This window comes from Charadrius vociferus, unplaced genomic scaffold, assembly GCF_000708025.1.
Source record: "Charadrius vociferus isolate BGI_N301 unplaced genomic scaffold, ASM70802v2 scaffold595, whole genome shotgun sequence".
Classification (NCBI taxonomy): Eukaryota; Metazoa; Chordata; class Aves; order Charadriiformes; family Charadriidae; genus Charadrius; species Charadrius vociferus.
The window spans coordinates 849,633-862,149 of NW_009648646.1; the positions used below are offsets into that span (position 1 = coordinate 849,633).

General features: G+C 42.1%; 1 protein-coding gene across 1 annotated transcript in view; it reads right to left on the reverse strand.

Moving 5' to 3' along the window:
* The window catches only part of CELF4 (CUGBP, Elav-like family member 4), a 305,865-nt gene extending 293,559 nt beyond the window's left edge, over positions 1-12,306 (reverse strand). Inside the window, exon 1 of the mRNA XM_009886416.1 lies at positions 12,255-12,306. Within this exon, the coding sequence (XP_009884718.1) occupies positions 12,255-12,306 (52 nt within the window). The remainder of the gene's footprint in view (positions 1-12,254) is intronic.
* Positions 12,307-12,517: the final 211 nt, after the last annotated feature.

The following is a 12,517-nucleotide window of genomic DNA, read 5'->3' on the forward strand; positions in this document are numbered from 1 at the left end:
GTCTTTTCCACTAGCAAACCTGTACATCAAGGACAGCTGCTTGGCCTTAGCTGTGACCAAATACGCCAACCAGAACCACATGGTATGAGCGTGCAGGGGGAGGGTCCTTGTCAAGAAAGAGGCCACACTATTAGCTTAAGGTCTTGTGTATACTATTCAGGATGTTGCTTGGTCTCAGAGGATGTGTCCCCAAAAGGAGCTTTGCTTGAAGGCCACCCTTAATGTTTCCTTTCCCCAGGTAGACCCTAACTCCACAGCCCCTGTCCTGGTGTATTAGTTTCTCTCCCAGTTGTGCAGCCCAGCAAAATGCTTTTTCTTACAGCAAGATGCTTTTTCTTACATCTGGGAAGACACTATATGACAGGTCTGCATCCAGACACTGTATCTGGTCTTATCTTTAGAGTAAGCTCTTAAGGAAAAGAGGGCCTCTGTTCTGTATTGTACAATGAACCTGGTGTCATGGTTCATAACTGGTCTCCCAGGCACTGCCGCAAGATAGATAGTAAATAATTAGATTTCTGATCTAGGGAGTGGAGAGACTGCTTTGGTTCAGTCCAATCTCTAAAGTCATTAAACTCATACTATCTTCATTCCCCCTTGCCTGAGGTTCTGGCCCATTCTCCCACATCTCTTCTTCATTAGCTATTCATAATAATAATAGTCATAGTCATTTTTGGAAAAAATAAGAATAAAATCCAAGAAAGCAACTCATCCAATGTACTTTACGTTGTGGCAACACAATTTCATGTTAATTGGATGGCTGCTTGGAAGTGTCAGTATTTTGTGGTTTACAATCAATGCATCTGGTCGTTCGTCAGCGACTCAAGAGATGGATAAAATAAATATTGGGGGAATTAATTACCATTCCTATGGCAGTTCATGGGCAGGAAGTACTTTACTTGCTATGAATTCCTGAATACTAGGTTTGATGCTACAAGAAAGTATCTCTCTACTAAGGCCAGTCCTAATACATTTGAGTTACTTTCTCTTAAAAACTCTTCTGGTCCTGTTCCTTGGGCAATCTCAACTTGTGGTATGAAGCAACCCTGCTCTGCCATGGGACATGTCCTGCTGCAGTTCCCACAAGCATGAGCTGGCAGTGTCTCCTACAGGAACAAATCTGACTTGACTCCACTGTAAAAGTGAGCAGAATCAGACCCACAAAGTTGGGTACAACTATTTGGAAGAACGTCATTATCTGGGGAGATTTTCAAAGCGAGTATTTAGAGACCCAGGGTCCATTGACTTAATATGAGATTGGAGTAGTGAAACACATTTGACACTTTTGAACTTCTCTATTTTTCCACCCAAGTTACTTCCTTGGAACTAATGATTAGACAACCTAAGCACCTAATAATCTTTAACGCATGTAGCCTTGCAGCACCAAAGCTATTTTGCGGAAGGAAACTGGAATCAGAGCAAGATGCTGGGCCAACTTTATGTATATATTCAGACAGTCAAAGATAATGTTAGTCACCAGATAGAAATGGAGTGAGAATAATAGCCTGACCCTAAGTAACTTCTTCAAGCTCAAGGAGAAACTCTGTGGCAAAGCAAGACATTAAGCCTCAGTCTTCCAAGCTGCAGCCTATTGCCCTGTGTAGAGCTTTTGCTTCCTCTGTGCAGGATCAGGCTGCGAGACTGCCCTCAAAATTGAAAAGAAAGGAAACAGTGCCTCACTAATTGAAGCCAACTGTTTATCCTCCCTGGGGGAAAGTTTTTCACTGCAGTGCTGCCTTGAAAATTACCTCTCTACAAATGATATTACAAGGAGCCATATTCATTTTCCATCACAGATTCCAAAACAGGCTGGTTTTATACATAATTTTTTTTTTTTTAATTATGAAAACACAATTTAAAGACACTGATGTTACGCACTGCTTTTAATTTGAACCCTTTTTTTTTTTCTTCTTCTTTTGAGTTCACATTCTGTCATGAGAATGGGAGTGGTAGCAAAACCAAATACAAAAATGAAAATGGAAATTGACTTTAAAGAGGAAATAAAATTGATCAGATTATCTCTATTGCTCAGGCTGATTGGGATGCAGCCCCTCCTGTTCTTCCCTTGACATTATGAAGCAAATACATTAATGGAGAAAGATGCCTTCCTTTTTTAGGACAAAACCCCAGCAACCCCTACAAGCCATAGGTTTTATAGAGCAATTTTTATTCATAGATCTTAACTAGGATTTCAGAAAAGTCAAGTATCATCATTCATACAATACGGATGGAAAACTGTGGCATGCAAAGGTGAAAGTTGCGATTCATCTTACCTCTCTCTAGGTGTCTAAAAGTGAGATATCTAAATCTGGCTTAATTGCCATAGGTTCATTCCAGATTCAGTGGAGAGAGAGAGAGAAGGGAAACTTCCAAGCACCATTTATCCCATCTGTCTTAGGATGGGGTGAATCGCGGTTTAGAAGTACCTCTCTGCCTCCACTGTCCATAGGAGGAGCCCGATGACTAACTTAGACTATATTCCTAATATTTAGGCACTAAAGCTAGGCAAAGTGAATCCTGCCTGAAATAACATTTTAAGGACAGTGGCACAGAAGCCCTATTTAAAATTTCTTCTGTCCCTAAGTCTGAGGCTCCTAAGAGGGCCAATTTCTGGGCAAAAGCACTAGATGCAGTTTACTCAGAGAGCTAAATTATTTATGTAGGGATTTTCTGCCTCCCGAACTGAGTTCATGTAAATACTGTAAACTATGTATAGCAATTGGAAAATGCTGTATATGCCATGGAGAAAAGTTTTCTTGACCTCCAGTATCTCCTGAGTCCTGAAACCTCTTGCAAGCTGTGATACTGTAATCTGGGATCTCAGCAGGCAAGGGGCAAAACACTTCTCACTGAAATTCCCACACAGAGAAGAGAGTTCAGCCTGCATCGAAACTGCAGAGTTGTGCCAGTCTTCTTTTAAACTGCTCAGCTGTAACCTCTGTGTGCCAACAGTTGAGGGTACTGACTACGGCCCAGATATTTCCTAGCTCCTACATTGCACTAAAACTTACTTTCTAGAAAGACCGTGGATTACCCTAGAGTCAAAGGTCTTTGCAAGCATGCAATAAACAAGTGACAGTCATGAAACAGGCACACAGCATGATGCGCTGAACGCTGGACTCGGTTTGTACCCTGGCAGTACTTTAGGCAGCTGTATAACTCTATAAACTGTACCAGATCTGGAAACAACAACTTTTAAGTGTTTAGGCACTTGATTAATATTGATTACAGTTGGGGTTAGATGAATAAAAAAATACACATTAATTACATGTGTGCATCAGAAGTGTGCAACTGTAAGTTGCCAGAAAGAACTGAAATTCGGACCTAGAGTAATGATGGCAAGCAGGGGAAGAACTTTGGTTACCTTGTAGTATTTTTTGTTGTTAACTATAAAACATGCCTCTTTTTACCCCAATTCTAAGTGACCTGCAACCAGTGAGTTTTCTGCCAGATGCCTCAGTTTCCTTTGTACTAATTCTTCTCTTTGTCATTCCTCCTTACATCCCATTTTGCACCAGACCTCTTCTAGGACCTCTGCCTTCCTGGTACAGCAATCGGCAGCAACAGCTTTTAGACATAAGGACAGAGACTGGATGTGATACATCACAAGCCTTGCCCAGAGATAGCTTGTGCTTTTTTATTAAAATACCACTTGGTAAAATACAGAATAGGAACCCACACAACAGGAGTGAGGACAGCACCAAGCCCCTCATACCTAACGTGTTGCTGACGGTACAGAGGACGTTGGTGTATCACCACTCCAGGAACTGGACTTGGATTCAGTGCGAGAACATTTTGATCTTTTGTGAATGTCAGACCAAATGTACAAGGAAGAAGCTTGGAAAATCTCAGCAAGCAAATGAAATCTGTAAGGTGTGAGCATCAGTCACCCTCGCTTTATTTAACATCAGGCAGAAAAAATGACCTATACGTTCCCTTTCCCCCAAATGCTTCTCAGAAAGAACAGCAAAACATGCCTTCAATTTTTTAAAGAAATGCCCATGTAACCATAACTACAAATTCGTCAATAGAAAAATACATAATAAATGGCTTGTTATTTCGACTCTTTTGTGAGACAGTTCATTAGAAACTTCATTTGTCTACATGGATTGCACTTATTCAGCTATATTCTAATAAAATGCACATTGCTTCCAATAAAGGGAATGCATTTGCTATTGATGTGCTATAAACTACTATACAGAGAGGTGTTATTATATCCCTGTGTAATAACAAGCCAATTATAATGATCAGCAAAACCTTTACAATAAAGTCAATGCATGAGGAGTGATTATCATAATGCATTCTAACTGTTCAGTGCCATAAATGCTTTGCAATTAATTGTGGAGTGTATCTATAAATGTATTATTAATGCTGTATAAAAACCCATTGACAAGCAACCTTTGCGTTAAAAAAAGATACTAGGATTGTAATGTGTCCCTGAGTTCACCTAGGAGGTTGAGCTGTATTTACAAAGGTGGAATTTTTTATAAGATTACATCTTTTATTTCCTCCACTCTCCTCCTCCCATCACTTCTTCCATTTTTGCCCTACTCCAAATAACTCTGCAATGTGAGGGCCCTTGATTATACACCATACTTGATTCTTGGTCCTGCACACATCATTTTGGGCACAGCTACAGGCTTTCACTGGTGTCTTAACCCTATGACACTGACAGCCTGACATGCATGAATGCCAAAGGCACTAGCCGCAAGAAACGAGAGAATAAAAGCATATCACAACCTAAGCAGGCAATGCAGGAAGGGTGAGAAGGAGAAGCAAATCGAAGTTACATAATTGATCAAAAGTTGTGTGGTAGCAGAGCACAGAATTGATATCAAAACCTCAACGTGATGAGCTCTCAAGCCTCTCCCCAGGCTCTGCTCTAGACTCTCCTCCTTCTTGTCAGCAAACTATTAGGTTACAGATGCTTTATGAAAAATGTGCAATTTCTTTTTCCTTTTATTCCCTTAATACTTGATTTTAAAAGGTTGTCCTCAGAGTGCTAGAACACAATGTCCTGCAGATCTTTTCCAGTTCCCATTGATGGGCACACTTCCATCGATTTCAATCACGACGGAAAGGGCAGACATGAACAAAAGTTTGATGTCCCCTATATTCTTTCAGCAGGTGAATGTGGAATGGAGCACATCAGCCTTCAGCAGAGTCATCAAATATAAAACACTACACATAAGGATCTGCCGGAGACTTTTTTCTCCCTCAGAATTCAGTTTTACAAGACAGTGAAGAGCATGAACAGGGTCATCCAGGACCACTTTGAATTAACTGATCCATTTGCATGCTGGTACAGTCTTCCTGCTTGAAAAATACAGCCCTGTGAGGACAACAGGGTGTCAACAATCCTTAATTTCCACAATAAACCAGGAGATTTTAATTTCCCATTGACTGCAATCAGTCCCACAACAAGCCATGGCTAGAAAGAGAAGATTTCCATGAGTACTAAAATGCTCTTTCTAGATCAGGTTTGTCTTAGGGTTAAAGGAAAAACACTACAGATTTTAACAGATATTCAGACCTGGAATAAAATCCAATGGATAGGTTCCCTTTGGTGCCAGTGCATTTGAACATTGCTGTAGAAGGCTCCATCACACACCATGGGGTCTAAACCTCGGTTCTGCCTTTCAAAGTCTGTGCCTTCACCAGAGCTGAGAGAAAGGAAGAATGTCCAAATCTGGGTGAGTTTCTTGATTCTGACCTGGACTTGACGCGTCCCTGTTCACATGGGGAGAAAACCAGGACATATAGGCCAGAAGGGGCCAGAGCAATGTTTAAGACTGTGGGGTGTCTAAGGTGACCTGCGTGGCCCAGGGCCCAGCTCCTTCCCCAGGCCTTGACTAGATAGACAGAGAGGCAAACACCGTTGAAGGCACTGACATCTCTCTCTCCCAATATTACAGCACCTCTGATAGCCACTCCTCAGGAGCCTATCCTGCCAATGACACCAAGGTTTTCTGTTGGTCCTGACACTTCCCCAGCCTCTGAGGCAAGAAAGCTGCCTTCCAGTTTAATATCGAGATCTTTTGGTTAGGTTCTTGATTTTTCTTTTTCCCTTTGACTCATGAGCTCATCTTCTCCCCCAGTGGATTTTTTAACAGAACATTGGATTATTTTTAAACAGTCGTTCCTTCTCTTTACCCTGCACACAGATATACTGCAACTCAGCACCAGTGCACTGTTTAATATTGGATATGTAATAAATAGAGAAAAAATCTTTAGATTTGTGTGTGAGAGTACTTTTTGGTTTGGTTTATGTTTTGTTGTTTTTTTTTAATCCCTCCTGCAAGAAAAGTCAAAAACAGCTGATTAATCATGTTTGGGGCAAATCTCAGGAAGAGGACACGTAGGAGACTTAGGAGAAGGATTTGGCATGGAGCTGGAAATCTCCTTTGAAACTGTAAGGGAAGATAAAGAGGGCAAGAGATGTTGTTCAAACATGCTGTGGGCACTGAGGAAAAGAAAGGGGAATATGAGGCCCTGGGTGTGCTAAATTATTTGTCCAGAGGTCTTGAGTACAGACCTCACACAGTGTGAAGGCAGGAGCTGTTACTGTCCAACTAGTAGTCTTAGCCTTGCGAGTGCAATGGTCGCAGCAAAGGCTGGCACACCTGTGTTGCACAACATTTGCAAGTCTCTGTCTGTGCCTTGCTCTACCCAAGCTATAAAAGATTAGGGTGAGCCATACTGGGCTCATGGTGATATTGAAAGAGTTAATGGGGATGCGTTCATGGAGAAGTAAGCTTGGATCTTTCCCCCCAGCTGTGAGAAGAATGTTATCTGTCTCCCTGGGGCGTTTGCCAGTGCTATCTCTTTGCTCCCGCTGAATGGGTATATGAAAGAAAAAGAGATGAGCAGTTGAAGAAAAAGCTGTGGCAGGCCACATACAGGTAGTTTGTATGGATCACCACCTGGAAACAGGACATTCCCTCAGCTTACTCTCCACCTTCTGGGGTGGAAAGTCTTTTAAAGAGGCTCACCAAAGGTACAAGATAGGGAACTGCTGGTAAAGTGGTTTCTATGGAGATTGATGTGCCAAGCAACACATGTGGCTCAGAGATAAGGAAGAGACGAAAATTACAAAGCTACAACTCTGATGAGTACATAGTCCCAGACTTCAGGGCTTCTTGCATGCAGGCATAGCCTAACCTCCAGCGGTGCTGGAGAGGAGATACTGAGCTCTGCCAAGATTGCCATCTCCTTATTGACCCTTAAGTCTCTTCCTCAGACCTTTCTGGTGGGCAACCAAACCTCCTCTTTGCAAAGCACTTCCAAGGAAGATGGAAATAATTCTCAACAGCATTGTTATACCATTGTGAAGCCAAATTAAGCTGAAGGCAAACAAGTCTTGCTTGATTTCGGCACCTAAACAGGTCAGGATCTGGCTAGTATCTGGCTGGGAGAGGTTTTGACCATCAGGAGAAACCACAGAATTCTGATCAGTTAAAGGGAAAACAGCTAAATGCCAAAGAGTTAGTGGGACCTGGGGCAGTGCTTATCACAGATAAACCCTGGTAGCTGTAGCAAACAGTTAGTGAGAGTTAGAAATGTCCTGGATGAAGTAAGAAATAGGTCCAGACTTGTGTCCCAAAGGAAAATAGGGGTCAGCAACTGTGGAGAGTCCATTCTGCCCCTATCATCATTGCTGAGCTGATGGAAGGGAATAAAATGAAATAGATCATAGTGCATGAGCAAGGCACCGCTGTTTTGCTGTTTACTGTAAATGAGTGCTCGGAAATTTTGCTCTGAAGCTCTGATAAACCATAGCCAAGCAGATAATTTCAGAGCCTGCACATTGAGTAATGGGTAGAGAAGCATGCAAGTCAGTTAAAAAATGAAGTCCAAACCATCCAGCTGCTGTTGTCACGTCCCCCAAACAGCAGACAAAAAAAGACACACTGCACATGCCTGCCCCAAACATACACAAGCAAATTTGCTTGACAGCACAAACACAGACAGAAGCTTTAGTAGGTTTGTGAAGTCTTGCATGCAAAGAACACTGGAATGTGATGAACGGCAGGCTGTCCTGTAAATCTCTCAACGCCCTCTCTGCATGCTGTTGCACCCTTGCAACTCTAAACCACTTTGGACTTCGCCTTTTTATTATATTTAGTTCAGGAACCTTCTGCATCTCTTCCATAAAATGCAGGAGGACCCTAAAACTAATGTGAAGTGTTTCTTGGTAGACACAACACTGGGCCTGGGTAGCCCACTGCGTGCATCTTTGCATGCTTCCCTTTATGCACCTTCCTCTGTCCTTTGAGAGGAATGTGGGAGCAATGGAGCGTCTAAGCATCACTAACGGAGTGCAACTAGAGTAGCAGGAGAGTAATTTCCTTTTAAAAAAATGTTACTCCCTGTACAACCTAGTGGGACCTCGGGGCTGTGTTTATCATAGGTTAACCCTGCCAGCTGCAGTGAGAGTTGTCTAGTGAGAGCTAGAGGTATTGTGGATAAAATAAGAAATGGCTCCAAACTTTTGCCCCAAACCACAAAATAGACCTGAAATCTTTCCCCTTTTCCTAAGTTTGCAAAACTTTAAGTCATTGATATCTACAGACTATTTTTAGAGCTGAATATGAGACAAGGAACCAAGAAAAATCGACAACAGGATGAAAATAATAGAAAATTCTATCAGTTTAATTGGGATTTGTCATGTTCAGAATTTAACATGGAGTTATAGCTTACATCCCTAAAATCATATTGGACTACCTAATCTATGGTGAAGTAGTTTCTGTATAGTCAAGCTAAATTTGGACAACACAAAGGTCAATGAGAGTTTTTAAGATACCCTTAACAGAACATGAGTTGCACTCTGATTTTTCAGAACAAAATACAGAACTGTCACCTTTTTATCACATTCTATCAATTCCATCACAGCTAAAGTCTCTATAAAATGTCAAAGGACTCTGACCTTCCGATCAGGTATTTGAAGTTTCATGAAGCATTTTGTAGAACGAATGCCCTTACATAACATTTTGTAGCCAGGCTATACACACATGCACAACAGGCAGGAACGTAAAACGCAAAATTTTCCCATTAATTTCGACTGTTTCCCTAGAGAAATGTACTGAGAATACATTCATTTCTAGTTCCTGTGAGATTAGGCGAATGTAAATAATGCCAGTTTTTATTGAAAAGGATTGCACTCTTTGTCTTGCTCCTAGTCCAATATGGGGATTAACAAACAAAATAATAAAAACAGCAAAACTAATAAGGGGCACTCAGCATTTCCATTTTGTTGGGTTGAATGCAATTTGTGCCAAGCAATATTTTGAATTCTTCCCCAAACCTAGATGGTCTGATAGTCTAAATTGTCGCTCATACACACTAAATGCTAACACACCCACTTTCAGTTCAACTGAGAATCAAGACACAGGAAAGGTTAAAGACCGACAAAATCCAGACTTCAAAACAACAAGAAAAAATGCTGAACAGAATCTGGTTGGGGGAGAGGGTAGATTTTGGACTCCCATCAGCTTTGGGTTGTGGGAGAACTTACTGGAAAAGTGAAAGATTCATGTTTTACCAAAATGCAGGTATTTGTCCCTAAATAAAACACAATTTTGCTTCTTCAAGAATACTGCTCACCATTTCCACTAAAAGCCCCCTTGCAAACTACAGTTTCAAACAGCACTGAATTCTTTCCTTAATACTTTGTCCTGGCACCAAAACTTCCCATAAGCCAGAAGACAGAGGTGTATTCAGAGCGCAGGCCTTGGGAAGACCAAAGACTTGTGCTGTGCAGCATTGCTGCTTCATCTTCCAAGCCCTTGTCTTCCCAACACACGGATGGGGTATAATAAGCTACAACTTAAGTTTCTTTGTTGTGGAAGTTGACCTTTATCTTGCAGCCCTAATGAAGTCTTTTGATGTGCTCCTAAGATTCACGGCCTCCTTTTTAGCATTCTGTTTGCCATGCCTGCTTTAACCGGTGGGCTCACGAAGAACGTAAGTTTTCATACAATGCCTCCCTTGGGTGCCAATTGTTCTTTTCTTCCATAGCTGCCTTTGAGTCATGCCGTCCTGAAACACCACCAACCCAGAAGCAGCTTGTCAGTGGGGAATTAGGACAACATGTCTTTCACGCCAATGATGAGTGCACCCGTTTGGCCCCTGCATTATGATCACCACCGACAGGAGCAATACGGGAGGGGAGCGGGTGAGAAAAGATGAGGTTTGTGTGTGTTGGGGAGATAATTAGCTAAAATACAATGGGGAGGGAACCACTGGTGTGACGAATAATGTGGAATCAAACTGCCACCGGAGCCCTTTGCAGTTCAAACCACCCTCCTGAAAGCAGCTGCTCTTAGCAAAGAGTTTGAAAATCCTTCCCAGAAAGCCAGGCATGTGTTCTCTATTAGTGATTTGCAAAAAAAAAAAAAAGAAAAAAAGAAAAAGAGTGATTGGGAGCTACATACCCTGTAGGCGCACTAAGCAAATTGGCCAGCCTAATTATTATTTTTTGGTATGTCTAATTAAATAGACAAAAGGCCCTCCCTTCACTCTCGCTGTCGGCACGAGCTCTACTGGAATGTGCATAATGTCCCCTCATTTGCCCAGGCAGCTGAGCCTTTCCCTTTTCCCCTAGGAGATCGGCATTGACAGCTGCCCATGGCTTACCCACTCCTACTCAGACACGGAGCCAGATCCTCAGACAGGAAGGGAAAGGGGGTAAATTGGCCCGGTTCTGTTAAACACCACTGGACGATGCTGTATGGTGTGACATGCCTTTGTTGCAGGTTAGAAATATGCCATGGCCCTCGATAGCAGAACTTGCCATCGCAGAGCCCATCAAACACTTTCTGCCCAGCGTTGGCCAAATTCCCCTGAATTTACTTCATGGGGACTCTAAAACTGCAACATTTATCCCTGAGCTTTCTGGCCTTTTTCCAGCACTCGGCTCTTCTCCTGCTCTGCAATTACACCGCACCACAGCCCTTCCTTACAGAGCCTCTGTCGACCCGCCGGTTTCACCACTCCGTAACACCAGCTCTTTAACAACAAGCTACATACAAAGTCTTCCAATGACTTGAGTCACTGGAGAGTTTCAGCCTCACACTGATGCAGTCAAAGCCTCTGGAATCCAAAGCTTTCAACAGAAAAAAGAACACAATTTCAGTGCCTTTTGTCTGTGAGGCATTTTACTCCTTTTAAATAGTTGTTGCTGGGGATTTCCACTAATGCCAGCACGATAGTCACCCCATAAATGAGGAAGCATTTACGTCTATGGTGGAAATTAAAGAGTTTGCACACATCTGAGATCCACATCATTATTAAATGACAAAATCTAGTCCCACATTCATATGATAAACAATCACTAGTGTTTTTAATGCATCTATGGGCACAAGCCTCTCCTTTTTTTCCACAAACAGATAGGGATAGAGAGAAAGGAAGCACCATGTCATTATATATATGTGGGTATATCTATAAATGTACAGATATAAGAAAAAAAAAAGCAGAGTGGTAATTTGTCCAGCATAATGGACCATCTCGCACTTTCTCAGTGAGCTCTGTGTCTGATCTGACAAACAGGCCTCTATTAGAAGAGTACGGTGAAGTAACACCACATCAGTTCTGGTAGAAAACCTTTTACAGGAAACACCTTATCACTGGTGATCTATTGAACGGTCACTTAGCCAAGCCTTCCAAATCCACTCTGCAGGATGGAAAAGCAAAAGACCAGCTCCTCATTTCAGCTACACCTGTGCAAATCCTGAATAACTCCCCGAGACTGAGAGGAGTCTTCAGTTTCCACAACAGGTTTATCCAGATAAGATGATAAAGGTGCAGAAAACTCTGCTAACTCAGAATTTGCTTTTTCCAAAAGCAGAGTTGCTTCAGTCCAAGCAGAAACAACATGGTCAGAGAAACCATAAAATATCTGCTTTATCCTAACCAAATTAAACACCTCTGCAGCTCAGGCCAACATAGGTCTGAAAAACCTACATTGCCGTCACCGCTGTTAAACTTTGTTAAGTCAGCGCCTGATGCTTCACTTCTTAACGAGGCAGTTATTTGTTTCCCAGGCAATCGCTGGCACCTGCCTGCCTTTTAAAATCAAATAATAATTGAATATGAGGAAAGCGAGACGAAGTAAAGGAGATTTAATAAAGAGAATCTTTGCTGCAGAGGGAATTTCTTTGGCAGTGATTACGTTACTAATTGATCAGCACATTGCCTGAGAGAAGCCAGAGACAACAATTATACTTAGCACTGTGGCTGAAAGCAATGCAGTCAACTACCTCCTCGGCTTTCGCTGTCCGCTGGTTTCACCTGGATTGGCCTGTTCATCTGTAAGAAAGAGCAAAGAGACAACATAATTAATGGTGGAATCAAATATTCATATACAGAGACTTGCTTTGGTTTTTTTACCATGCATCACAGTCAGCACCAGAATTTACTCCGTGAGGGCGGGGGGAAAGCAATTAGTAAGCAAAGAAGTAACCACAGAGTACAGGCTGCTTCTTGGTGCAAGGTAAATCAGTGTCACCCCATTTACCTG